General features: G+C 38.2%; 1 protein-coding gene across 1 annotated transcript in view; it reads right to left on the minus strand.

Moving 5' to 3' along the window:
- The window catches only part of LOC149529184 (uncharacterized), a 184,279-nt gene that overhangs the window by 145,330 nt on the left and 10,967 nt on the right, over positions 1 to 27,982 (minus strand). The window contains exons 6-11 of the mRNA XM_089809814.1: positions 12,895 to 12,966; positions 11,626 to 11,697; positions 11,439 to 11,510; positions 10,374 to 10,445; positions 10,168 to 10,239; positions 10,007 to 10,078 (exon numbers count right to left, since the gene is read on the minus strand). Coding sequence (XP_089665940.1) covers positions 10,007 to 10,078; positions 10,168 to 10,239; positions 10,374 to 10,445; positions 11,439 to 11,510; positions 11,626 to 11,697; positions 12,895 to 12,966 — 432 coding nt within the window. The remainder of the gene's footprint in view (positions 1 to 10,006; positions 10,079 to 10,167; positions 10,240 to 10,373; positions 10,446 to 11,438; positions 11,511 to 11,625; positions 11,698 to 12,894; positions 12,967 to 27,982) is intronic.

A 27,982-nucleotide genomic window follows, 5' to 3' on the forward strand; every position in this document is an offset into this window, starting at 1 on the left:
GCCAACTGTTCGCATAATCCCTTGCCCCTAACCAGTTTGGTGATATGGATATCAACATCATACTCCATCACCCGAGTAATCCAGCCTGCTCTTTTCTCATTTAAATCTTTGCTTAACAAAAATTCTTTCACGCTTGGATGAGAAACCATTAGATGAATTTTGCTGTTGGAAACCAGGGGTTTGAATTTTTTAAGGCTTTTAATGACAGCAAAAACATGCTTTTCAACAAAGTTGTACCTTTGTTCGAAATCTTGCAAACCTTTGCTGAAAAACGCGATAGGTTGCTCCAAACCTTCATCATTTTTTTGTACCAGCATTGCTGAAATGGCGTCAAAACTGCCATAGGCATACAATATAAAATCCTTAGTAAAATCTGGATTAATCAAGGCAGGGCCAGCAGACAAGGACTCTTTAATTGCTTCAAAACAACGCTTCCCCTCCTTTGTCTAGCTGAAAATTGTATTTTTCTTTAACATTGCTATTAGAGGCTTCAAAAGATTAGCAATATCAGGTATGAAACATCTCACAAAATTTATTCTACCAAGAAAACTTTGTAAACCCTTCTTGTGGCTAGGTAGTGGTAATTCTAAAATCGCTTGAACTCTCTCGGGGTCTATAGTAGTACCATGCTTTGAAACAATATAACCGAGAAGTTTACCTTCATGAACAGCAAATACAGATTTCTTTGGATTAAGAGAAATACCGAACTCCCTGCATCTTTCTAACACCTGTCTAAGATGAAAAATGTGATCCTTAGCCTCCTTGCTGAAAACAGTAATGTCATCTAGATATACCAGCACTATTTTGTACATTAAATTTCGAAAAGCCATGTCCATAGCCTTTTGGAACGTAGCTCCAGCATTTGCTAATCCAAAAGGCATACTTCTGTAAGCCATGGTTCCCCATTTTGTGGTAAATGCTGTTTTAAACTGATCTTCATCTTTTACCAGCACTTGATTATAACCAGAATAACCATCTAACAAAGAAAACCTTTCAGAACCTGAAACATATTGTAAAATCTGTTCCATAGATGGTAAGGGATGCCTGCCTTTTAATGAAGCCCTATTTAAGTCTCTAAAATCTATGCACAAGCGTATTTCTCCATTTTTCTTTCTTACAGGTACTAAGTTAGAGACCCAAGAAGTATGTTTTATAGGAAAAACAATCCCCCCTTCTAAAAGTTTGTTTAATTCTTTCAGCATTAGAGGTTCTAGCTTAGGATTGACAGGTCTCTGTTTTTGCCTTATAGGTTTGGTGTTAGGTTCAAGCTCAATAGTATGCTGGGTTAATTTAGGGTCAAAGCCTTTTAAATCGGAATAATCCCACGCAAAAACATCATTAAACTCTTGAAATAATTCAATAAACAACTGTTTTTCTTGCGGTGAATTTATCTTACCAACTTTCAGCCTTTTAGCTTCAGAAATTTCCAGCATTTTGTAATGCTCTTCTTTTACCAGCAAACTAGTTTTATCTTTTTTTACCTGACCATCTGGATCAAAGATAGTTTCTAAAGTGACCAAACCTTTAGGCAACTTGTTTGTTTTCAGCTGAATAATCTGATCACTATATTGCTGACTGAATCTATCCTGATTAGCAACTGAAAACACATCTTCTTGCAACAAGAAACTTATAATCTGTTCATCTGAATCAAAAACCTGCCAATTTATGTTGTTATCTGGTATTGAAGGTCTAACCACCACCTTAACATGATGTTGTTTGCTCTTTTTTGAGACATTTTCGACAATATCAAACTGTGCGCCTACTGCTGCCAGCCTATCAACAAACTGATTCTTTGCTCTCGGTATGCATATTATATTAAAAGCTTCAAATTCTTCTATAATATCCCATACCCTGTTCTTGTACAGCTTTAAAGTATCATTCTTGACAGAAATCAAACCTCTAACCTGGTTTACAACGAGTTCGCTGTCCCCAAAAACTTGCAAGCAGGTTATTTTTCTCTTCCTAGCCCATTCCAAACCTTGTACCAATCCTTCATATTCAGCCACATTGTTAGAACATGCAAATGAAAAACGAAAAGCAGCAAAATACTTATCTTCTTGGGGTGATACCAGCATTACCCCCCCTCCAGCACCATTCTTGCTTCGTGAGCCATCAAAATACATCTTCCATACCTAATTTTCTTGTTCGTTGATCTAATTTGTATCTTTGATCAGATTTGGAATTTCTGAACCTTGATCTAAAATCATATAATTTCCAAAACCAGCATCCTGAACAACATTGTTTTGACTATTAGAAACATTTTCAGCAGCCCATTCATCAAGCAAAATATTCGGGATACCAGTAAGGGGTGTTTTAGAATCTACCACCTCCGGTTCATCAGTATCAATTGACATCAGATTTGCATTTATAGCAGCAGGGACGTAAGGCTCTATATGGTCTTTTGCTAAATTTTCGGATTTAATAGTGATCTTTGTACCATATCTTGACCTAAAGAGCATATGAGACCAATCTGATGAAAAATAGCCACCAATCTTTGCAGTGAAATCTCTAGATAAGCATAATGCAAAAAATGGTGGAAGATCTATGACATAAACATCTTGAGGTATTGAAAAATTTGGACAAGCATGCAAGGTAAGACTAGCATCCTTAATAACACCTATTGTGTTAACAGCTAACCCATCTAATTGCACCACGCCTTTCTTGAGAGGTTGATATTTCAGTCCTAGCTGATCTGCTACCTTTTTGGGCATAACTGAACTTGTGGCTCCACTATCAATCATGCAATTATGAACCAGATTATTGCCTATGATCAAAGACACATAAAAAGGGGGAGGTTTGGCAGCTGGAACTGCTGTTCTGTTGTTACCTTCTTCATTATTCGCAAATACAGCACTTGGCATATTTTCACCAGTATTACCTCTTTTTAATAATTCAGATTGCAACATATCAACTTGACCGGGTATTGCCAAAGAATCCCACATACTGATAGATACATTCATTTTCTTCATATTTTCAACAACATTAAAAGGGATTGCTGCATGTACCTTAGGCTGCGATTTTGTAACAGCAGGTTGTGCTTGCTGTTCTATGTTGGCATGTGGATTAGTCGGCTTATCTGATCCTTCATTGGCTGTATTACTAATATTGTTGTTATTACTATCTTTCTGGTCCTCTAAAGCCCTTTTTTTATTCCTGGAATAGACAGCAATATTAGGATCAGCGTTATTTATACCACAAAATTCATCTACCTGCCAATTTAGGAATGAAGCATCTGCAGGGGGTACATCTTGCTGTTGTTCTATTTCAGCTTCAGGTGCATGTTGCATACACGTAGCATTTTGCACCATCAAAGCTTGATGAATAACACCATTTGAACAGGTGGATTGATTATGAGGTTAATTACATGGAAAACACCACTCATATTCAACAACCATATTATTTTGCATAGGTACGGGTACCATATCTCTTACCGGATTTGAAGCATTTAAGGGAGCTGGATTATAAGGCCTTTGATTTATGCTCTGTTTATTTCCAGCATTGTACCCTTGAAAATTTGGCCGATTTTGGGGCTATCCTTGATTTTGTTGCTGATATCCCTGATTATTCTGCTGCTGGTAACCTTGATTTTGCTGCTGAAAACCTTGATTTCCAGCAAAATTTTGAGACTGAAAAGGTTGCTTTGGCTGGAACTGCTGCTTCTTGAGATTAACCAATTCATTCCCAAAGGTTTGCATTAACTTTTCAATTTTTTGCTGACCTTGCTTAATCTCTTGCAGCTCCTGAGAAGGTGCTGTAACAGCTATCTCTTGGCTGGAAACAGCTGATAATGGGCTAAAAGATGGTATCTGCAAAGACATATTTGACTGTATATTCGGAAAGATAGGCAAAGGAGGTCTAGGAGCGATTTTACCTGCCTGTATGAGGCTATTCTCTGCCCTTACTGATATAGCAAATGCTTGTGGCAGCATATTTCCAGCCATAGACTGAATCACGACAGCAATGTCGCTGTTCAAACTCCTAAGATAGTATAAAAATGCATGATCTGCACTTGGTCTAACAGCAACAGGTATCCTATCCCACGTCCTTTGAAAACGTGTATTGAAATCAGTTATCTGCTCTTGTGGGGCCCTTTTTATGGTTGTTAGCTGCTCTACCAGTGACAAATGATCAGATTTGTCTTCAAAGAATTTGGTGAATGCATCGCCTAGTTCATCCCATGTGCTTATTGATGCTACTGGTAAACTTCTGAACCACTCCAGCGCTTTACCCTTGAATGAGGCCGCCAATAATCTGATTGCTACGTTTTCTTGTGTCACATGATGAACGTTGCATAAAGTTGCTACGTCTCTGACATGCTCGAAAGCTGTAGTTTGGCTTTCTCCGGTGAAATATGGCACTCCTTTCAAAGCTGCCAAATGGATGTCATTATGCTGCTGGAGATTCAGAGGACTTCCTTGATCAAAGGGAACAAAAGCAAAATTTCTTGGCTGAGCCATTACTGGTAGCTGATAACTTATCTGCTGTTGAGGTATTAATGATACAGTTGGTCCAGAAAATAAATTTGCAGCCGAACTTGATCTTGTTGTTGTATCTGCAAAAAATGTAGAAAATTTTGATTCCAAAGGCTCGGTTCTCCAATCGAGACTTACTGAAAACGTGCTACGAGTTTTTCTTTGATAAACTCGAGTATCTTGTGCTGATTTTTGATGTCTCTTTGCTGGCTTTGTCCTAGCAAGGGTTCTGCCACGCCTTTTGGGTGTTTCAAGCTGTAAATAGTCAAATGTATTCGAACTTCTGGTTTGTACCTTTCTCATTAACGGCACTAATCTGTACCTTTCTTCCCCACAGAGTCGCCAGATATGAAGAAAAAATTATAACTCTGCTGTTTGCACATCAAAAATAGCAGCAACTTCCTTAAAAAATAAGGCAAGGGTCCCACCGGGCGTGCCAAAAATTGTTATCTCCCAAATCTGCACCCTGAAAAATTGCCTTAAGTCCTAAAACTTGCAGCGATTTTGAAGAAACATGGGATCAGCCAAAAGTTGTGGGTAACTTGTAACTTGACTAAACCTCCGGATTCTAGGCCGGTTCCTATATGATGTATCTGATACCTTACTTGCTTTAATGGAAAAAATAAACTTTCAGAGGAAAAGGGGAGAAAAATAGCCTAAACACGGAAAACTTAAAGAACTAAGGTGATACACCAAGATGATGACACAAATCACTGCTATACCTGAGACACAATGAAAGCTTTGATAAGACAATCACAAGAAACCCTTTTTTGAAGATCTGCTGATTCATATCAATAATTTAAGAGAAGGTTTCCCAAATCTGCACCCTGAAAAATTGCCTTAAGTCCTAAAACTTGCAGCAATTTTGAAGAAACATGGGATCAACCAAAAGTTGTGGGTAACTTGTAACTTGATTGAACCTCCGGATTCTAGGCCGGTTCCTATATGATGTATCTGATACCTTACTTGCTTTAATGGAAAAAATAAACCTTCAGAGGAAAAGGGGAGAAAAATAGCCTAAACACGGAAAACTTAAAGAACTAAGGTGATACACCAAGATGATGACACAAATCACTGCTATACCTAAGACACAATGAAAGCTTTGATAAGACAATCACAAGAAACCCTTTTTTGAAGATCTGTTGATTCATATCAATAATTTAATAGAAGGTTTCCCAAATCTGCACCCTGAAAAATTGCCTTAAGTCCTAAAACTTGCAGCGATTTTGAAGAAACATGGGATCAGCCAAAAGTTGTGGGTAACTTGTAACTTGACTGAACCTCCGGATTCTAGGCCGGTTCCTATATGATGTATCTGATACCTTACTTGCTTTAATGGAAAAAATAAACCTTCAGAGGAAAAGGGGAGAAAAATAGCCTAAACACGGAAAACTTAAAGAACTAAGGTGATACACCAAGATGATGACACAAATCACTGCTATACTTGAGACACAATGAAAGCTTTGATAAGACAATCACAAGAAACCCTTTTTTGAAGATCTGCTGATTCATATCAATAATTTAAGAGAAGGTTTCCCAAATCTGCACCCTGAAAAATTGCCTTAAGTCCTAAAACTTGCAGCGATTTTGAAGAAACATGGGATCAGCCAAAAGTTGTGGGTAACTTGTAACTTGACTGAACCTCCGGATTCTAGGCCGGTTCCTATATGATGTATCTGATACCTTACTTGCTTTAATGGAAAAAATAAACCTTCAGAGGAAAAGGGGAGAAAAATAGCCTAAACACGGAAAACTTAAAGAACTAAGGTGATACACCAAGATGATGACACAAATCACTGCTATACCTGAGACACAATGAAAGCTTTGATAAGACAATCACAAGAAACCCTTTTTTGAAGATCTGCTGATTCATATCAATAATTTAAGAGAAGGTTTATAACTTGAAAATATATGAAAGGAAAATTGATTCACAATCGAATATATCAATAACGAAAACACAACTCAAAACCTATGAACAGCTATTTCGAATAAAGAAGATACAAGATAAGACATCATTTAGACAGGTCTAACTCTCATTAATTTTGTTCAAGCACCAATACAGAGTTAAAGCAAATGGAGTATCACAGTCACATACAGGTTTCTTGCAAATGGCTTAATGAAATGTCATATGAAGCTGAGGAAAAAAAAGGGGGAATTCATGGATATTTCAATCACAGTAGAAAATCTTTTCAAAATATAACACAGGTCTGAGAGAGGTATAGCATCTATATACTTGATAGCCTACAGCAGAAACAGAAGGTGGGAAAATGCTTAAAACGACAAAACAAGCAGGAAACTCATTATAAACCACAGATCTGAGGTAGGTTTGAATATTTTTGTAAGTTTTAGAACCCAGATGGAGAAGGTATAGCTACAGCCCGACTTGGTAAAATGATGTATAGGTATTGTATCTTTTAGCTTGATAAATCCTTTTCAAAACTTAGTAAATGGTGCCTAGATACAGCAAAAGAAAGAAAAGATGAACAGTTGGAATCATTTTTCTTAGATACCCATGAAGCAAGGAAATTTCTACAAGGAGATGAGGAGGAAAAGGATAAAACCCAGCTACAGGTTTTGCAAATATTTTTATATACAGCAACAAGAAGGATTTTAAGACAGTTGTAGTTCATTTTTATATTTATGCTTATCCATGAAACGAGCTAAGAACAAAAAGAGAAGAGAAACTTACTTTCAGCTTTTAAGTGCCAAATAAAACCATGGCTACAGCAAAGCCCCTTTATTTTTCATACCAAATGTGTATCTTCAGCCATGCTGACAGCAAAGGAAGTAAAGGAACTTTAAAGACTCAGCTAAAGGAGAGACAAATTAAGAAGAAATACGGGTTCAGCTAAAAAAAAAAACATGCTCAAAATACCAGTCGGCTTTCTTTAAAACCATACACTTTCATGCTGGAAAGTCACAGATACGCCAGAATAGAAGCCAAAGAAGCACATTCACCAGTAAAGGCCGAATACAGCAACGTAATGCACCAAAATGGCGTCTGAGCAACAGAGAAAAGCATAGGAAATGAACTCCATGGCGGCTAGGGTTTCATTTTTAACCCAGCTGCGGGTTTTGCTTCCTATCACAAGCTCTTGCATTCGAAATAACAAAAATGAAGACCTTGTTCCTTTTTATCAAATCCATAATCGTATTTGATAAGCATTTCGGGTCCGAAGGTTAAGCGGTGAAGATGTTTTGTTTAAAACATTGTTTTATTTATCTTACTCAACCTTTGTAATTCTTAGTTTATTATTTTAATTGCGCATGCTTCAAGTGGAATTATTATTTTATAATTGATTTTATGCAATTCAATTATTTAATAATAAAACTCATGTGATTAAAATAATAAATGATGAATTAAAAGTGTATAAGGAAAGGCACTTTGTATTGTGATATTTTAGATTTATTCTTGACTTATATTATTATTTTTAATTGCATAAACATACAAAAGGGATTGTAATTATTATTTTTATAATTGATAGTCTTATAAATCAATTATTAAAAATAATAAACATTCATGCAATTAAAAATAATAAAGTCTAGAGTCAAGGCAAGCTAAAAGGGGGCAGCTGCAGTTGATATTTTTAGACGCCCAGTTCAGACTGAAGACTTCAGAGTGCATTATGGAGTGATTTTTGGCAGTTTGGGGAGCTTTTCTAGTTTTTCTCATGCATGTATGGTGGAACCTCAGTTTGGGGTATTTTGAGCATTTTTTTTTGGAGTTTTAGTGGTTTTTAATAATGAGTTAACTCATTATTTCGAGGGAGCTTTTCCTGTTTGGAGACAGTGTATTCATGATTTATACTCCTCTTATTTTGGAGGGGGAGGTTCAGATGGGGGGAAGAAGTGCTTATGTGATTCCCATCCTTAGCATTTTTTGTCGGGGTTTTTCTGATCCATATGCAGATGTACTGTTTTTGAGGCCTTTGATCGAAATAAAAGTTTTCCTTGGGACCAAATTTGGAGTTAACAGATTAAGTTGTATGCGTGGAGGTGATTGATATTATTCAAATTGTGTTTTTCATAATAGACCTGTTTGAATGATGTCTTATCTTGTATCTTCTTTATTCGAAATAGCTGTTCATAGGTTTTGAGTTGTGTTTTCGTTATTGATATATTCGATTGTGAATCAATTTTCCTTTCGTATATTTTCAAGTTATAAACCTTCTCTTAAATTATTGATATGAATTAGCAGATCTTCAAAAAAGGGTTTCTTGTGATTGTCTTATCAAAGCTTTCATTGTGTCTCAGGTATAGCAGTGATTTGTGTCATCATCTTGGTGTATCACCTTAGTTCTTTAAGTTTTCCGTGTTTAGGCTATTTTTCTCCCCTTTTCCTCTGAAAGTTTATTTTTTCCATTAAAGCAAGTAAGGTATCAGATACATCATATAGGAACCGGCCTAGAATCCGGAGGTTCGGTCAAGTTACAAGTTACCCACAACTTTTGGCTGATCCCATGTTTCTTCAAAATCGCTGCAAGTTTTAGGACTTAAGGCAATTTTTCAGGGTGCAGATTTGGGAGATAACAGTTATTCCTCACTCCTTGTTGATAAGCACATTTTTCTTCCATCGTGAACAGAATCTCTGCTTGATCTGGATAAATTCCTATAGAAGTGTGAGCGGCAATTTCAGGACCCAACAAAATGTATTTATATTTCTAACAAGATTTGATGAATGTATTCATACGTTTTACAGTACTTAATTGATGCTAACTTGGATGGACTTATCTGAAGCATTAATTATTCAAGAAAGAAAATTAGTACTGTGTCAACCCTGTCAGTGAAAATGGCTACAAAAATACAAAAGGAAAAAGAATCATTCGACAAGCAAAAAAATAACTATGTTAAATATCAAATATTTTAGCCTTTTAGTTATTTATATTTTTTCCTTTCAAACAGATGTATTTAGTGATGACATAGAAGTCACAGCAAAGTGAAGGCTTTATCGAAACTGTAATACTTTTATTGCCACAGGTAAGGCATGTGTGTGTCTTGTCCATATCCTGGTATTGGAAACAAACATTTTTTGACATTTTGTCATATGACCCTTTCTTTCTTTGCCTTGTTATTCTATTGCACGTTGGTCAAATTAGGCTTTCAAAAAGTGACTCCTTTTCTCCTTTTCCAGCTACCAACATGAACCTGCAATGAACTATCTATGTCCTTCCATTTCTGCAATATTGTTTTCTATGTTGTTATTGTAATCATAGGTTTCTTTGTAAACCGTAAAAATATAGTTATTTTACTATCTTAACCCTGTGGGTAGAAACATTGAAAGATTTTGTGTTGTTATAACATAATAAAGTTTGTCTCAGCGATTTACTTATGTGGCTAGCTGATCACATGTAACATTTTTCTCACTACATTAGATTTTCTTTAAGAAATCAGCCTGATTGTTCTTCTAAATGTAATGAATGTACAGTTGTTGTGTCTGCACTAGCTCATTTTTCAGTAAACAAAAACAGTCATCATAAATAATGGATAAAACAGAAGAAAACATGAATAATTGGCGTAATGCAACTTTAGCTTACAAGTACTGCAATTCACTCAGTTCTGTAACATATGAAGGGATTTCACCAGAAATCTCGTTGTTTCTTAGAACTCTGCACAACAAATAACATATTAGAATATTCTTTATAATAAGCAAATAACAAAACAAACTTTCCATTTAGGTGCAAGTTACTCTACTTACAATTGAGTTAATTTCTTCAAGCCTTGTAAGAATGTCAATGATGTGACACCTGAAGTTAAGTCACTTATTCTTCTGCTAGAACAAAAATACACAAAATGGCTCAAAAAATGGAGGTTTGACTCCAAATTCACTTATTTGCATTTGAATAGCAAGTAAGAAAGATAAAATAATCACGAACACCAAAAATTACACAAATCAATACATACAGTGTCGTCAAAGAGGTTAAGTTGGAGAAGCTTGAAGGAATTGGACCCTTGAGAGCAGTTCCCTGAAGTCTCCTGCATAATTAATTGATCAACATATATACCCACATTTGTAGAATGGAAAAATATTAGGCATTGAATAGAATGCACAAAGAGAGGATTTTTCAAGCCCAATAATATACCATGGTCAAAATCAACAAATGAAGATGAAAATAATTTCTTTTGTGACCTCTTGTATGAAACCTTCATTTCAAAATACAGTTGTCAATGTTGTGTAAGAATGCAATTTTTTCATTCAGTTATATTACTACCTCAGAGACGGGAAATCAATCTACAATCTAGTTCTTCCATAAACTGAAGTTTCTATATTAAATGTGCAATTCAAATTTTAGTTAGGTTGTCACGAGATACAGACATAATGTTAGGTGTACTAACAAATCGCCATTTTGAATTGCAAATACTTCTGTAACCATTTTGTTTCTAAACAATGCAAGAAGTAGATAACTTTAAAGCTCATTGAGCTAAATTCAATGATCACCATCAAGAAACCTTTTCTTCAAGCAGTCATAGGGTACGCTTGCACAAGGATAAGTTATACTAAGAATAATAGGGCTTCAGGTTGTGGCATATGCACAGGTATATAAAAAAAATTGGAATTTTAAAGCTTTTGGCATCCTCGGCCAGTTTTATATTATAGAAACTGCTTAACTAGAGTGTGCACCAGAGAACAAACAAGTTCATAGTTACTACAGAAAAAACGAGCCAAGAAAAACTCTACTATCTCTGAACAAATGAGATGACATTGTCACATCAAAGAATTTGTGTGTGTGTGTGTGTGTGTATGTTTACACATTTCTCATGTAACATACAATATCAATTTTCTCTTGCAAGATTCCAGATTTTACTTGTGTCTTGTTTCAATAGAGGTCAATGTCAATTGAATATGATATTATAATTAAAAACCAAAGTACAGTAAGCGCACACACGCATGCACGCATATCTACCAATAACTGTACACCAAACTTCAGATCAACTTAAATCCTAAATTATGTAGAAAAAGCATCTTACAATTCAATTAGATCAACCCAGTTTCCAATGAAATCAGGTATTGCACCTGTGAATAGATTATCAGATGCCCATCTGCAAGCCAAAACAACAATAAGAATTTTGATCCTCCCAATGGCGGGTGGAATGTGTAATGAAGTCTGTAAATCTAACATAAAGAACACAGGCTGTAAATGTAGCAGAAACTCACACTTTCTTCAACTTCTGTAGATTTCCGAAAGTGCTTGGAATCTCTCCACTTACTCCAGAACTATCAATATACCTGTCCAGTCAACAAGAATAATAGTGATTACTCTTGTAATTGAGCAATATCTGCCATTTGATCAAGAAATTCGTGCTAGAGTATGATATAAAAAATGTAGTAGTAATTAATGATAAAATGAAAGTTTCTTTGAAATTTTTTTTTGCATGCAAGAGTTGAACTTGACTTGAATGTAATTCACAATTACAAAGTTCCATAATATAAGGATGTCCATTATTTCTCTAATCTCTCTAAATCTATGTCATTGCCATTGATTCTCTTTAATACTGGAAATAGCCAAAATTTAGAGAAAAAGATGTAATAGTCACCTCCTTGTACATTTTTCTATTGGCTTGGCTTTAATTCATAAATCACTTTAGAGTACAATGAAATGTTAAAATACTTTTGATCAAATTGATGGAGAGAAAAAGATGTAATAGTCACCTCCTTGTACACTTTTCTATTGGCTTGGCTTTAATTCATAAATCACTTTAAAGTACAATGAAATGTTAAAATACTTTTGATCAAATTGATGGAACAATTATGACTGAAATAAAAAAGAGGTCTTTCTCGATGGGAAAAATGAGCCATCTCTGTATATGAACCAAACATAGAAAGTCAAAAAACCAAGTGAAATTATCAGCTATTTGGTTACTTCTAATAATTTTCTCACTTTGGTGAACAATGGCATTGGATATTGTAAAATTATGAAAACAAGCAACTAATGCAGACATTTCTAAAAATTATTGTGTTTTAATTTGTTTTTAGTGGCTTGCTTCTTTTTTTCTGAATCACATGAACAATGATTTATGAATTGTGTTCTTCTCATGTTGTTTTCTCAAACATTCATGTTCAAAAGAATGTTAATATTGATGTTTATTTTCAAAACCATATTGTGAAATTTAACATTTGTGGAAAGGAAAATCTATTGTGATATCATATACTATAGAAAAGTTCAAATCTCTAAAACACAACTAAATTAGGTGATAGAATTCTTTGCCAAATGAAAGTTACAATTTGATGCTATTCAAACAAATTTTTGCATTCTAATTTAATAGAAAATGATTTTAAAATTTGTAAATGAAGCCAAGAAGAGAAATAAAGAGAGAAATATATCTATATAAGAATGATCCTATATGCACAAATTTTTGAAGCCTATGTTTGTTCATTGTTATATTTCAAAATTAGCAGTTTCAAGGCACAGTGCATAAAACTTACAGTTGTTCCAGCTGAGTCAGGTTGCCAAGCTCCAGGGGCAGTGTTCCATTTAAATTGTTTGATGAAAAGCTCCTGATTTGGGAAATAAGCAGTGATGAGAAATATTTGGAGTCTTCCCATTTGGATACTACTTTGAACAATTGTAAAGCTAATTGCTTATGAATGACATGAAAAAGACAAGCATGCATAGATTTAAATAGATTTTGAAATTTTATGGACCATCTTAGAAGCTTACGAAATTTCTTCCAAAAAGAACAGGGATACAACATATGAAATTCACATAGAAATTTGTTGAAAAAAATTAACCATATCGGATTGGTTTGTGATATGATTTTACTTCAGCAGTATTGTGGCCCTTATAGGATAGTCCTTATGTAATTGACTGCTCCTTACAATAATAGGCTAAGGAAGAATCTAACAATATTAGGCTAAGGAAGAATCATAAAGGTGTCTATAAATTGTTGAAATGGGTGCACATATCCAGAGTAGTAGAAAAGATCAACAATTTTTTGGCAAATTATATTTTTAATTTTTATTTAAAAACACAAGTCTTACTGATGGTTTTATAGTGGACTCTAATCATTCTAATCAATAGATGACGGATTAAATAACAAGTGAACTTGTCATAGAAACACATCCCAAACACAGGAAAAGGTTAGTGTGGAACTGATTTCGCCACCAAAAACTAGCAATGGATTTGTTCAAGATCCAAATTGTCCGGTATAAAAACAAAAACTAAAACAATCATCTGTATTAGAAACTCAAATCATTCTAATCAATAGATGACGGATTAAATAACGAGTGAACTTGTCATAGAAACACATACCAAACACAGGAAAAGGTTAGTGTGGAACTGATTTCGCCACCGAAAACTAGCAATGGATTTGTTCAGGATCCAAATTGTCCGGTATAAAAACAAAAACTAAAACAATCATCTGTATTAGAACGTAGACCGATTTGTATGTTATGAATTGGGTTGTTATGTTGTTTGGAGATTTCTATGTCAATCATTCACTGTGCTGTGACGGAGGGTCCGGCGTGAATGTCTTACTGGAGGATACTTGGAAGAAGTTGGGAAAACTGACGTTGTGGCCACCTGCATTTCAGTTGCTCACGGCAGACCAACATGGAATCAAACCGTTGGGAATTCTGAAAGCGCAACCGGTAACAATTGGTACGCAACCATTTTTATTGGATTTTGTAGTCATTCCATTAAAAAGGAAAGGCTATGATGCTATTCTGGGACGGGATTGGTTGGTGCAAGCAAAAGTAAAACATGATTGGAAACGCAATACCCTATCAATGGAGCGCGGAGGCAAAAGATTCATAATTGACCTGCATACGCAAATGGTCGGTGAGGAGGCAGCATTGTCAGATTCTGACAGTGAAGGCGAAAGTGATGACGAAGGACAGAGGAGAATGGAACCGGATGAAGGAGGAGTATTGAGACTTGACGGAGGATCGAATGACGACGACCTGGACTCGGTTAATGGCCTTTACCACTGGCAAATAGAAGACTACGAACTCTTTCCGAGTTGCAATATGCTAAGGGTCGACGAAGATGAGAAAAAGGAGGAAAATGAATGTCCGGAGGAATGCAGGGAAGTGGAAGAAGGAAAAGTTGCCATGGTTGAAGTTGAGGGGAAGAACATACAGTCTCAACACAAAAAAACGAAAGATTCCACTGTCCGGTACATGGTGAATAGACCGCGCGGAAAGAAAAGGTCACACTGCAGCATAAAATTAGTGGAAGGGCACCGACAGCAAGGAAATAATCCAGTTGTGCGACGACCGCAGGCACAGTGGGCAACAGAAGTAGCACAGAATAGACGCAAACTCTGGCATGACAAGCATCTGAGACATAACAGATTCCAGACAGGACAATTAGTACTGAAGTATGATGGCCGTAACGAAATGAAGCCGGGCAAATTCAAAGTGCGATGGATTGGACCATATCAAATCCGAGAAATTGGCGACACGGGGACAATGAAATTAGCAACCTTGGACGGACAAAAGATAACTCAGCCAGTTAACGGATCTAAGTTGAAACCATATCGTGTAAGGAAGTACTCCCCGGCGGTGAATCCTTCCGTGTCGTCAGTACAGCATTCCCTGGCGATGACGTCACTCAGAGGTATTGTTGTTGAGTAATGTATTCTTTTTAAAATAAAAAAAAAAAAACGTCGACAGAATCAAGTTGTTCAGAATGGGTGACAGATGATGCCAAAGGGAAGGAGACGCATTCGTGGTTGCCAGAAAGAGTGCAGAATCGACAGATAATGACAGAAATGGTGTGATCTGTGCATTCCTGTGTGGGTTGCGAAGTGCTAATTTGGTCTTGGCGGCGAGGGGCGCTGCCCCTCGACCCTGCCCTGTACTGCGAGCACCCGGGGCGCTGCCCCAAGACCCCGCCGGGGGCGTTGCCCCCTGGACCCCCAGTCGTGGCGGATATCAGTCGTGGGAGTCTGACTAGTTGAGAAGAGTTGAAGTTGCTGCAGGCATGGACTTTCTGTGTACCAGAGGCAGTGGGAGAAGGTGTTGGCTATGAGGCTGTCTGGGTGGATGCGTAGAGAGCTCGGGAGGAGCTGATCATCCGGTTGGAGGCACTGCAACGACACTTGGCTTAGGGTACCGAGGAACTGAAAACAGAGAAAGCAGCACAGGTGGCTATCAAGGTCAGCTTGAGGAGACAGTATTGTGTTAGTAGAGGCTACAGATGTAACGGGATGAAGGTGACAGTGATGTGTCGGAAGCAGATTTCTCTTGTTGTAGTCACTCTGTAAATGTATTTTTTGCTAATTTGTCTCAGATATTGTCAGTCGTCAGGAGACGACTTTTCTTTTTGGGGGGGATGGTGTTAGCCGACTGGATGGTTCCAGCGGTATTTTGTATTTTGTAGCCAACGGTCCGGCGGTGTTCTTGTAGCCGACGGTCCGGTGGTGTTTCTGTAGCCGACGGTTTGGCAGTGTTTCTGTAGCCGACGGTCCGGCGATGTTCCTGTAGCCGATGGTCCGGCGGTGTTTCTGTAGCCGACGGTCCGGCGGTAAATAGTTTGTAATGGATAGAACAATTGTGGCCGACAGACCCCTTCGGGAAGGTTCGGCAGTAGTATTTATATCCCGTCTGGGATCATTGTAAATCATCATTCACTTACTATTGCGAATATTATGCTACTATTCTGCTGTTATTTTCTGTATGCGTTCATTTACTTTACCTGTACGGTAAACATTTGTTGTCTCTGTCAAAACATTTCCCAAAATCCCCATCTCAACGACCGCCGGATGCCGTCCGGAGGTGAGTGCCAGCAGCATTGGGTCTGTTGTCATTACTTCCCTACTATTCCTTCGTGTGTCCTCCGGTGCTTCCGAAAACGGTGTATGATTCAGAATAGCCGTCCGTAACTGGGGCATTGTGAGAAGGAGGTCACTTATCTTGACCGGTATCTCCGTTTGTAAGATCTTCCGTACAATGCTTTGTTCTGCGAAGTTCTTTGCCAAGGTGCCGGTGATGTCCTTCAACTGAGATGTTTCCGCCGACGATGCCTTTGCAATGTCTGCCTGCACTTCCCCCACTTTTCTCTTTTCCTCCGCTTGCCTCCGTGTAATTGCCAGAACCTCCTCTACATCCGTGCCGACAGTGATCAAATTTATTCCAGCCTTTGGACACTTGGAATCTTCGTGATCGCTGGGTCCGCACCATCTGCATAATTTCGGTGCGTTTGCCACTGTACAATCTCGCGCAAAATGACCCCACAAATTACACACTCGACATTGAACGATCCGCCGTCCGTTTGCATCATATTGGGTTCGACTTCGGCCTCCATTATTATTGTTATTATTTGCATTGTTTTTATTTTGCCCTCTGCTATTATTCCTATACCCTCCGGATGTGGCACCATCAATGTTTGCATTTCCGTTATTGCCCGACGGGGAAGCCTGCTGCGTAAGAAGCACCTGCGGAGATCCTCTTGTCTTCATGTTAAAAGGACAGTCCTTTGTCGAATGGCCCATGATCTGACAGATGTCGCAGAATTGGTTCTTCGGGCACGATCCTTTAGTATGACCGTCGGTCTTACATTCCGTGCACCACAGTTCACTGCCTTTTGGCTCCTTCTGCATGTTTTTAAATTCTTTCATCATGCGAACCATATCCTTCTGTAGGGCACGAACCTTCTTGTTGCTGCCTTCGTCGTCGCTACTATCATCTCCGGCAGGCTCGTCATCATCAGAATCAGAGGAGCTAGTTTTCTTCTTCTTTGTCTTCTGCTCACTTTCAAGGTCCAGTGCTCTGTTATACGCGTCCACATATGATGACGGTGGCACAATTTTCATTTTCCTCCGCAACTTCGAGCGTAGGCCGTCCACAAACCACCTTTTCTGCAATCCGTCCGCTGGCTTGCTTTCCATTTTGTTTACTAAGTCTTTTAATCTCCTGGCATAGACGCGGACAGTTTCGTGCTTCCCTTGCTTGGTATTGAAAATTTCCGCTACAATTTCATTATCATCCTGCAAGAGTTTAAATTCCACCAAAAACTCCTTTTTAATGTTATCCCATGTATCCAGCTTCTGTGGATCCATATCCGAAAACCAATCAATCGCGACACCTCGTAGGGTTGCCGGAAATTGCCTGGCCCATTCGTCGGCATCTGTGATTCCATTTGCCCGCCAAATCGTCTCACATGTCTTACAATGTCGGAGGGGGTCGGCTGTACCATCGCCTTCAAATTTTGGTAATTTTTCTTTGGGTCCCGCCATAATTCTGGAGGTCTGCACTCCTACAGTGGTCGGCACTCCCACACCGGCAGTCGACACTCCCACACTGGCAGTCTGAACTCCCACACCGACAGTCTGTACTCCCACACCGGCGGACTAGTCTCCCACACCGGAGGTGTCGACAGCTGCAGACCTTGGTGAAGACGAAGGATCCTCCGAAATTGTTTCCCGCGGAAGTCTATCCTGGACAAAGAGGTCACTCCACGCTCGTGCTCCGTCGGCACTGCGAGCCGTGCGAGTTGATGCTCTCCCGTCTGAATTTTCTTCCCTCGGCGAACACAAATTCAAGAACTCCTCCCGTGCTTCTTCCACCAATTCCACCCGTTGCCGAGTCTCCTCCAACAATTCCTCCGCACTTCGGTTTCCGTCGGCAATCCTTTGAAATCTTCGTCGGCGTTCGGCTTGCTGTGCTAGAATTAAATTCTCTTGTGCAATACGGATTCCATCTTTTCCCTTCGCCTTATTCTGATCCTTGTTAAGCTGATTTGGCATTAATCTTCATTCCTCCCACCTTCCAGATTCATAAGGCAACGGCGCCAAATGTTTACCGTACAGGTAAAGTAAATGAACACATACAGAAAATAACAGCAGAATAGTAGCATAATATTCGCAATAGTAAGTGAATGATGATTTACAATGATCCCAGACGGGATATAAATACTACTGCCGAACCTTCCCGAAGGGGTCTGTCGGCCACAATTGTTCTATCCGTTACAAACTATTTACCGCCGGACCGTCGGCTACAGAAACACCGCCGGACCGTCGGCTACAGGAACATCGCCGGACCGAAACACTGCCGGACCGTCGGCTACAAAATACAAAATACCGCTGGAACCATCCAGTCGGCTAACATGCTGTACGTAAAAGAGAGCCTTGGAGAGGAATTCAAAAATCATCTAGAAATCAAGTTCAGTATTATAGAGCATAGTGGAAATACAGTAATGCATAACAAAGATTGTGATCAAGGAAGATGGGTTGATTATGGTACACTTCAGCCTTGTGATTATAAACCTGCAGAAGCTGATGACAATTTATTGGAGATACCAACTTGCTAATGTTTTCCCACAATAGGTTTCTCTAGGACAAATCTTAGGTTTTAACTTTGTGGGTATGTTGTTTCTGTTTATTTTCAATGTTTACATGTTCATTTGTCATCATTTCATGTAATTCATGCAATATGGTTGCTTGATAAACTGATATGCATGGGCATATTACTGAAATCTGCATGTAAGCACCCAATTCAATCATAACCCTAATATTCATGTTAATGATTTAACATCGGTTTAATAGTCTAACACAAACCATATTGTTATAGGGCAGATTATGATGTTGTTGGCTCCATCACTAACCATATTGCCGAAATTACCAGAATTTTAGTGTTGTATTTTCCCCAAGAGAAAAGCAATATTTTCCCAAAGAGGAAAGCACTATCAAATCAGAGAGACATGGCTCAAGAAAGAAACATACCCCAAGCTCCAAACAAATATCAAGAAGACAAAGCATAGGAAGTTGGAAATAGATGTTTCTCACAGATCAGTAAAAGAGAAGGTTTGTTTAAGTAGCAGCACCCAACACAAGGATGAACTGGTCAGATATTTCATATCAAAATCCAAGTACAAATGGAAAAATCCAATGTGCTCTTTCATTCAAGTTCTCAAGAAAATTTGATTTCCCAAGAGTTGGAAGAGAAGCTTAAGATTAGAAGCGTATGATTGCACTTATCGAAGTTGTTGGAGATGGGTGAAGCAAGGAATGGATATTCATATCACCAAGCAGTGGAATGTTAAGTTTGGAACCAATATTTTTTGTGTGTGGGAATCTTCCATTAGTTTGTTGGCATGCTTACTTTATTCAAGAATATTTCAAGACTGACGTGAATTGAAGTGTTGTTACTCCAATTGAACAATATATTACAATATATTTTCATAGTATCGTTTTTTGACAATCATGGTGTAACTTGCAGATTTTGTGACCACCATTGTAATAGGATAATAGAGAAGGAGAAAATTAATTGCACAGTTATGTTTAATTTCCAAAGGTTAATAACAATTACATGTCACCCTCCAAATGAAACCTATCTTTTCTTGGGATTTTAGAGGAAGTTGCAAATTGTCCATTAATTTGAGTTTTGAAATGAGAGCACTGTAAAGGTTTATATCCTATGAGAACACCATATTACAGTAAAATCTTTTTTTTTTGGATCATTGAATGATGCTTGAAAGGCCATCTATTTTGTATGTACTTGTACAAAGCCAATATACTAATATAGTCTATTGTTGTTGCATTAGGCCCATTTGATTCTAAAATTTTACAAAGTGCTGATATCAAGGTTCAAATATTGTGATGTCCCTTATCCAAAGTTTGAGGATTTTTGCATCACTTTCTAGCCATGGGTAGGATTTTAGAATTTCTCATGCTGACACAACTTTTTTCAAATCATTGCTTCCCCATTGATGTTAGATGTCCCAAAACCTTGATCTCTAACCTCCATCTCTCTTTCTATTGAGGAAACAAATAAATTTTACTTCCATGTGCACCCAATACCATCAATGCCTGCTTACCTTAGTATAAATTTCCTCAAATACCAACCTTTTGGCATGTTTTCTCACGAAATTGACCATTTGAACAAAAGAGTTCACCAATCATCAAGACCAATGAGGGACACCATTAATGGGCCCAACATTGGATATCAAGTGGAAAAAGGATTTCAAACATCTCTCAAAAAAAGTGGGCCCACACTAGGCCTTCAACCTCTACATTAAGTGACTAATATCATCCATTTGAATCAACCTTGAAATTATATCAGCAAACTGAAAATCACAAAGTCAATCACTTGTGTGTAATGATTGGGCCTGATGATGAAAACCCTTATGTTTTGGAGATCATTTGATGAAACCCTATTAGTTTCCTTGAGGTCGGACAAGAAAACCCTTTAGATCCCTAATGGAAACTTCACATAAAAACTGCATATGCACTTCAAACTTTGTAGATTTTAGTGTTTGGGCATTTTAGCATTCTACATATTTTTTCTAAATGTATTTGTGATAATTAGAATCTTTTTTATCAACAAAAAACTGAAGTAGCAAATCTTTGTAATAATTGAACAAATTATTTTACTGTTTGGGCATTTTAGCATTCTAAATGTATTTGTGATAATCATAATAATCTTTTTTATCAACAAAAAACTGAAGTAGCAAATCTTTGTAATAATTGAACAAATTATAATACTCTATCCAAGTTTCCAACTAGTTTATATTAGCAATTCTATATGAACGTATGTTGTGTCTTTTAAATTTTGTGTAATTTTTTGTAATAACTCCAAACTGAAATAAGTTACAGGAAATAGGAATGGTTGTATGGATGTGACCAGACTGGTATGCACAGAGTAGACTAGAGGGCCGTACAGACTGGAATAGGGGGTATGGCAGGGTAGATGTCACTATGTGGCCATACGATGGAAGACTAAACAGTTGTACGGTAGTCACCAAGGGTCATACGGTATGTGGGGATGACCGTATGGTACAGGGTGACTGTACGAATGACAACAGAAGGTGATGCGTGGGGGGGGGGGGGGTGGGGAATGGAAGGTCGTACGGTGTATGGAGAGGAAGACGTTCGACAAAGAGCAATTAGGCTGTATGGTGGATGTCGCTTGGAATCACCAATAGGTAGTGGGCCGTACAGAATATGAAATGGATCTACACTTAGTGTCAGAACAATACATTTGCTAATTAATGACAAAGCAACTGATTCAATCTGTTATCAGAGATATAAGTATATGCATCTGCAATAAAGATAGTGCTCCGATTTCCCAGATCTGAGCAAAGTATTACATGCAATAGAATAGGGTGAGGGATGAATCCCACCAAAACTGGAATAGCAAAGCAGGGAAGATCTTTCACTTCCGAAATGACGAACAACCGAGAATCCCAACGGGAATTTGCAGTACAAAGAAATATAATCCAAATCGCATACCTAATGACTACCTACAAGCCGTGCTTAAATACCCATCAGGGAAAACTTTCCGAGGGTGTACAAAGATAGCCGACGGTAACAAAAACTACGAAAAGAAAACAAAAATGGGTCCGAAATATATTAAATAAATCAGCCCATTAATAATAGTTTGATTAATAATCTATGTAATAACCCCAACAGGTTATAACTCCTTCCAACACCAAAAAATCTTTATACTTAAGTTGTTTGACATTTCGTCAAACACTTTGCAAGCAAGGGTCATCTGACTGATATAACTTTTCAGATTGCTGCAGTGATTCTTGTTTGGATTTGCCTCAAAGAGAATGCTTACAAAAGATTCCAAATTGTCTAATCAATGACCTAACATAAATATGCAACTAATTTTGGCAATAGTGAATGCATATATGAGTTCTAATCATGGAAATGACCACCTACAGCCAACTGGTATTTTAACAAACAGTTGGTATGCAACTAACTGGCTGATAAGAAATGATATATTAATGCTCAAAGACAACTATTAATGACCAACAATTGTATCTCCTTGATTGAGAATGAGTATCCAATATAATATTCATACTAAGTTAGCCAAGACTCTTGGCATTTACAAAGATATCAAAATATGTTGATTGCGGGTAAGTAATATGCACCTACAGCTGCCAATGAAAACTAATGCAAAACTAAATATCTAACTTCAATACTCCCCTACAACAGTACACTAATCACATGCATGATTAAATATAACTAAAGCCATGGATTGCTGATACCATTGTGAGAAATGCAACAATGAATGATGTGTCTATTAATGAATGATAGGTCTAATATAAAATGACAATTACAACAGCACCCTATAGTGAAAGGCAACTATGAAAAATACACATCACACCTGGTATATGAAGTTGCCTTAGAAAATAGATGAATTGCAATACCACTGAACAGAAATTAACCTCCTCAAGTGCCCAAGTTGTGCCTCTCTAGCTGCTGCCCTTGTTGCTTGCTTTTTTTTCAGAATTTGCTTTTTTCGTTTTGCTTTTTCGGATTGCTTTTTTCGGATTGCTTTTTTCGGACTGCTTTTTCCGCCTGCTTTTTCGGATCTACTTTTTTGGCCTGCTTTTTTCCAGACTGCTTTTTCCGACTGCTTTTTCGGCCTTCTTTTTTCCGGACTGCTTTTTCCGCCTGCTTTTTCGGATCTGCTTTTTCGGCCTGCTTAAAAACCTCTTGAAATGCTGAAATGCTGAAAATGGCCTTAGGCCCAATGATGCCCTAGCTGAAGTGACTGAAGTATCACCTCCAAATGTGCAACCCTTCAGAAGATATTTCACTTCCTCAGTTATGCTAATCCAAGGGAGTTTTCGTTCCCAAAGATCACCTCCAAATGTGCAACCCTTCAGAAGATATTTCACTTCCTCAGTTATGCTAATCCAGGGGAGTTTTCGTTCCCAAAGATCAATTGACTATCTGAAACCACTTGGCTCCACAATAGACTATGTGATTGAATCACAATTTGATGTCAAGAGAGAAGTAAACAACTAGATGATTAGAATGAAGCCTCGGGGTGCCTATTTATTCTTTTCTCTCCACTTTCTCCAGAAGCTTCTAGAATATTATTTTATTTTATCTATTAAGTGACTTTATAAAATATTTTATAATTCAAGTCACTTTATTAAATTAATTAAATATAAAGTTACCTTTTAATATTTATTTATTTGATAACTTTATAAATAATTAACTTAATACCGCTTATTTATTTAATTAAAATAATTAATTAGTCATCCTCATAAAATATTCATTATTTTGGACAACCTAATTAATTAAATTAATTAAATCAAATTGCCTCCAAAAATTGGGACATGACAGTCCACCCTTCCTGAAATTGCTTGTCCCCAAGCAATGGCTGAACAATAAACCAATCAATCTGCCTGGATCCCAAATGAAAATCTGTGTAATATCCCAATCCTCACCATACTCCCGTGAAGAAATCATCAACATCAACAATACAAAAATCAGCAACTGAGAAACTGCACTCAACACCCAAACAACTGACATCACTGACAAAATCATCTGAAGACCAACTGTAGATGCCGATAGAAGAAACTACTATGCGGAACTCAAGCCAACTGAAACATCGACTCTATCAAAACTCAAGTCCTTGTCTAATTGACACTTGCACCCAACTGCACAGCCATAGGTACCTGAGTCACTGCCACCAAATCCAATCTCTGATAAACTGTTCTGGGTGTGTCGATACTGCAGGTTGTGTAACTTGCAACTACCAATTTTATTTTCAAAAGATGGTGCCAATCCATCCCATAATGGATGGTAAGAAATTGGAGCTGATCTACACCTGCGTGAAATCAAATCTTCTATCTCTAGATCAAAAGAAAAATGATGAGCGTACCCCACCGTATAATGCCAGTAGGAACCCCCAAACTCTGCTACTGGCTCACCATCACTGAACTGGGAATCAACAAATGGCTCCAATCTCTGACTCCGAGTGGCTGTAGGCTGGATAGGACCCTGTGCACTCCGCTCAACAAACCCCACCTCAAAATCTCTGTGAGGTAGCATAGTAGAAAGGATCACTATAATCTTCCCAACCAATCTGCAAATAACACTAGTACCTCGGATGAGAACACCTTTTGACACTTTATGCGAGTCCAAACGAACACGTGCACTATCCAGCAAATACTCCATGAACGGTTCAGTGCAGTAAAAATTATACGAGGAAGCATCAACATACTCCCCTGCACACCACAACTGATCCCCCTGTAAAGATGGCACGATCAACTGTACCACACTGTCATCTATCTGAGAAGAATCAATCTGGAGACTCGACTCCACTAGTATCCCAAACTCATTAGGACTAGCTACTTCCAAATCCTGAACATGTGTGTTAGCCCCAACAACATGTTCCTCAGTAACAACTGCAGGAGTGTACTCACCACCAACCACCTCAATATACAAATGAACTGGTTCTGGGGCTGGTTTAGACCGCAAATGCTCCAACTCCACGGTCACCTCCTTTAACTGAAACTGTGACTCCTGTAGATCTCGTTGTGTGTCCTCCAAAGCCTCAGTAGTCACTATGAGCTCCTGGGTAAGCTCACTCACCTCCTCCCCACGATCCAAGAGTGCCTCATAGGCTGTACTCCCCCACTCAACCAGGTGATCACGGTCGGCTACCAATTGTAAGTAATCCTGTCTCAAAACCCTGACAGCTTCACGCAAGGCATGAATCTCTGCCAAAGAAAAGTAACCACCGCTAGACTCATCTGTCATAGAAGCACCCCAACCAGTAATGGCCAACAACTGACGAGCAGTATCAAAATGCTCGCAAGCGATAGCAATGTCTCGCTCACTAACTCTCAACTAACTAGACACATGATGGCACTGGCTAGACTGTCTTCTATAAACCTCCTCTGACGCACTATCTAAAGTAGCATCCTCAAAGTTACTGGTCTCTAGAGTATTATCATCCATATCTTGCGAATCAACTCCAAAGTTCATATCAACATCCAGAGTATCAAAAACTGTAGCACTGCTGTTCAATTCCTTTGTACCAAAAGAAACTGCCAAGGAAACTAAGTTTTCAAAACTGTCCACTACATCCTCCTGGATGTCATCAATGCCATTATGATCCTGGGACTCATCTGTACACACTGCCAAATATGAAAGATTTTCAACACATTCCAGCAAGAGTGGTCGATTGGATATATGAACAAAGCCCAACACCGGTGTATAAAAACTAATACCAACATCGGACAAGCTGCTGGCACAAGAAAAGACAACACTGTGCAATCTGCTAATCAAATCCATGATAGCACCCAAACAATCACTGCTACCAAAAAGAGATAAAGATCTCCAGTCAACTGAATCCCAAACGCCAATGAAACAATCTCGAGTCCATATCCGTAAACTAGAATCAGCTAGTAACTCAAGCAAACTCCTCACCTGAGTAATATGACCAATACCAACTAACTCCACATAACTGTCTGACATTGTCCCTATATCCTGAATGTGAATGCAAGATGAACTAGCAACATTATATGATCCGCCTGTCGCAGAAAGCTGAGCATCAGGAGTGCAAGATGAAACTAAACTCAACTCCATGCCATGCTTATCCCCATGTCTCTCCCAGTCCTGTAATGCCAATGGAGTATTCACCAAAGAAGCTCGAGTGTCCTCAAGCTCACGAGAAAGCCTGTCAACTTCCTCCCCCTTCCTCCTCAAGGCATCTGAATAGTCTCCAACAAGGCTAAGAAGATGGTCACGATCTGATAGAAGATGTAAATAACTCAACTTCATCGTTCCCATTCCTTTCCTAATCACCTGTAAGTCAACACAAGAAGACTTTGCCTGAACTCCCTTATGTCTACCCTGTAACTGAATCATCCAGATGTGATCCTCTATCATACCCCGCATTCTGTCATGATGAGATAATGAAGTCACAATACTATCTTCGCTCACCTTCAACTGGTTGGACAAATCATGTGATGTACCACCAGTCTCAACCTCATGTGACAAAGCATCTAACTGTGCCTAGTACTCTCTCTCAGCAAAGTCATGAATGCTCAATGTCTGCTCATCTCTCCCAAGTATCTCACCATCATGCACAACAACATCCTCATAATCATCATCTGAACCCACTATGCTGTAGTCACTGCTTGTTGGAACCAAACCATCCTGAGTACCTGAGACATCACCCTTTGGCAACCTGTATACAACTGTCTCAACATGAGTATCAAGTTGACAGTTACTATCTATCAACGTAATATCCTTCACCACTTCTTCCTATGGCTGAACTGAAACCTTTGACTGGTTGCAAACTTGTTTCTCGAACTCCTCATTAAGGTTCCTGGTAACATCCCCCACTGTATCAATCAGTGCTTTGCGAGAAGAACTGTCAAATAGAAATCCAGTCAATTTATCCACCTTAGCTGGATTGGACAGCCTGTTATTTATATGGTGGTGCTTAACCAACAGTTCAGACATGTTATGGCTTATTTTCCTAAGTTCATCTCGAATGTCTGAATAACCATCCTTTCTACTATTCCGACTCTGGATACTGTGTCTATCAATTGTCCAAGATTGTGTCCTTTGAGACTTTGTACTATACCTGTCCATTTTGGATAAAGTAGAGTGCTGATCACTCATGTAATTCGGTTCTCACCCCACAGGATGGCAAGAAAACTGCTCTGATACCACTGTAATAACCCCAACAGGTTATAACTCCTTCCAACACCAAAAAATCTTTATACTTCAGTTGTTTGACATTTTGTCAAACACTTTGCAAGCAAGGGTCATCTGACTGATATAACTTTTCAGATTGCTGCAGTGATTCTTGTTTGGATTTGCCTCAAAGAGAATGCTTACAAAAGATTCCAAATTGTCTAATCAATGACCTAACATAAATATGCAACTAATTTTGGCAATAGTGAATGCATATATGAGTTCTAATCATGGAAATGACCACCTGCAGCCAATTGGTATTTTAACAAACAGTTGGTATGCAACTAACTGGCTGATAAGAAATGATATATTAATGCTCAAAGACAACTATTAATGATCAACAATTGTATCTCCTTGATTGAGAAAGAGTATCCAATATAATATTCATACTAAGTTAGCCAAGACTCTTGGCATTTACAAAGATATCAAAATATGTTGATTGCAGGTAAGTAATATGCACCTACAGCTGCCAATGAAAACTAATGCAAAACTAAATATCTAACTTCAATACTCCCCTACAACAGTACACTAATCACATGCATGATTAAATATAACTAAAGCCATGGATTGCTGATACCATTGTGAGAAATGCAACAATGAATGATGTGTCTATTAATGAATGATAGGTCTAATATAAAATGACAATTACAACAGCACCCTATAGTGAAAGGCAACTATGAAAAATACACATCACACCTGGTATATGAAGTTGCCTTAGAAAATAGATGAATTGCAATACCACTGAACAAAAAATAACCTCCTCAAGTGCCCAAGTCGTGCCTCTCTAGCTGCTGCCCTTGTTGCTTGCTTTTTTTCCAGAATTTGCTTTTTTCGTTTTGCTTTTTCGGATTGCTTTTTTCAGATTGCTTTTTCGGACTGCTTTTTCCGCCTGCTTTTTCGGATCTGCTTTTTCGGCCTGCTTTTTTCCGGACTGCTTTTTTTGCCTGCTTTTTCGGGTCTGCTTTTTCGGCCTGCTTTTTTTTCGGACTGCTTTTTCCGCCTACTTTTTCGAGTCTGCTTTTTCGGCCTACTTAAAAACCTCTTGAAATGCTGAAATGCTGAAAATGGCCTTAGGCCCAATGATGCCCTAGCTGAAGTGACTGAAGTATCACCTC

Source organism: Cupressus sempervirens, chromosome 11 (genome assembly GCF_028749045.1).
Source record: "Cupressus sempervirens isolate cs-2001-9-10 chromosome 11, ASM2874904v1, whole genome shotgun sequence".
Lineage (NCBI taxonomy): Eukaryota > Viridiplantae > Streptophyta > Pinopsida > Cupressales > Cupressaceae > Cupressus > Cupressus sempervirens.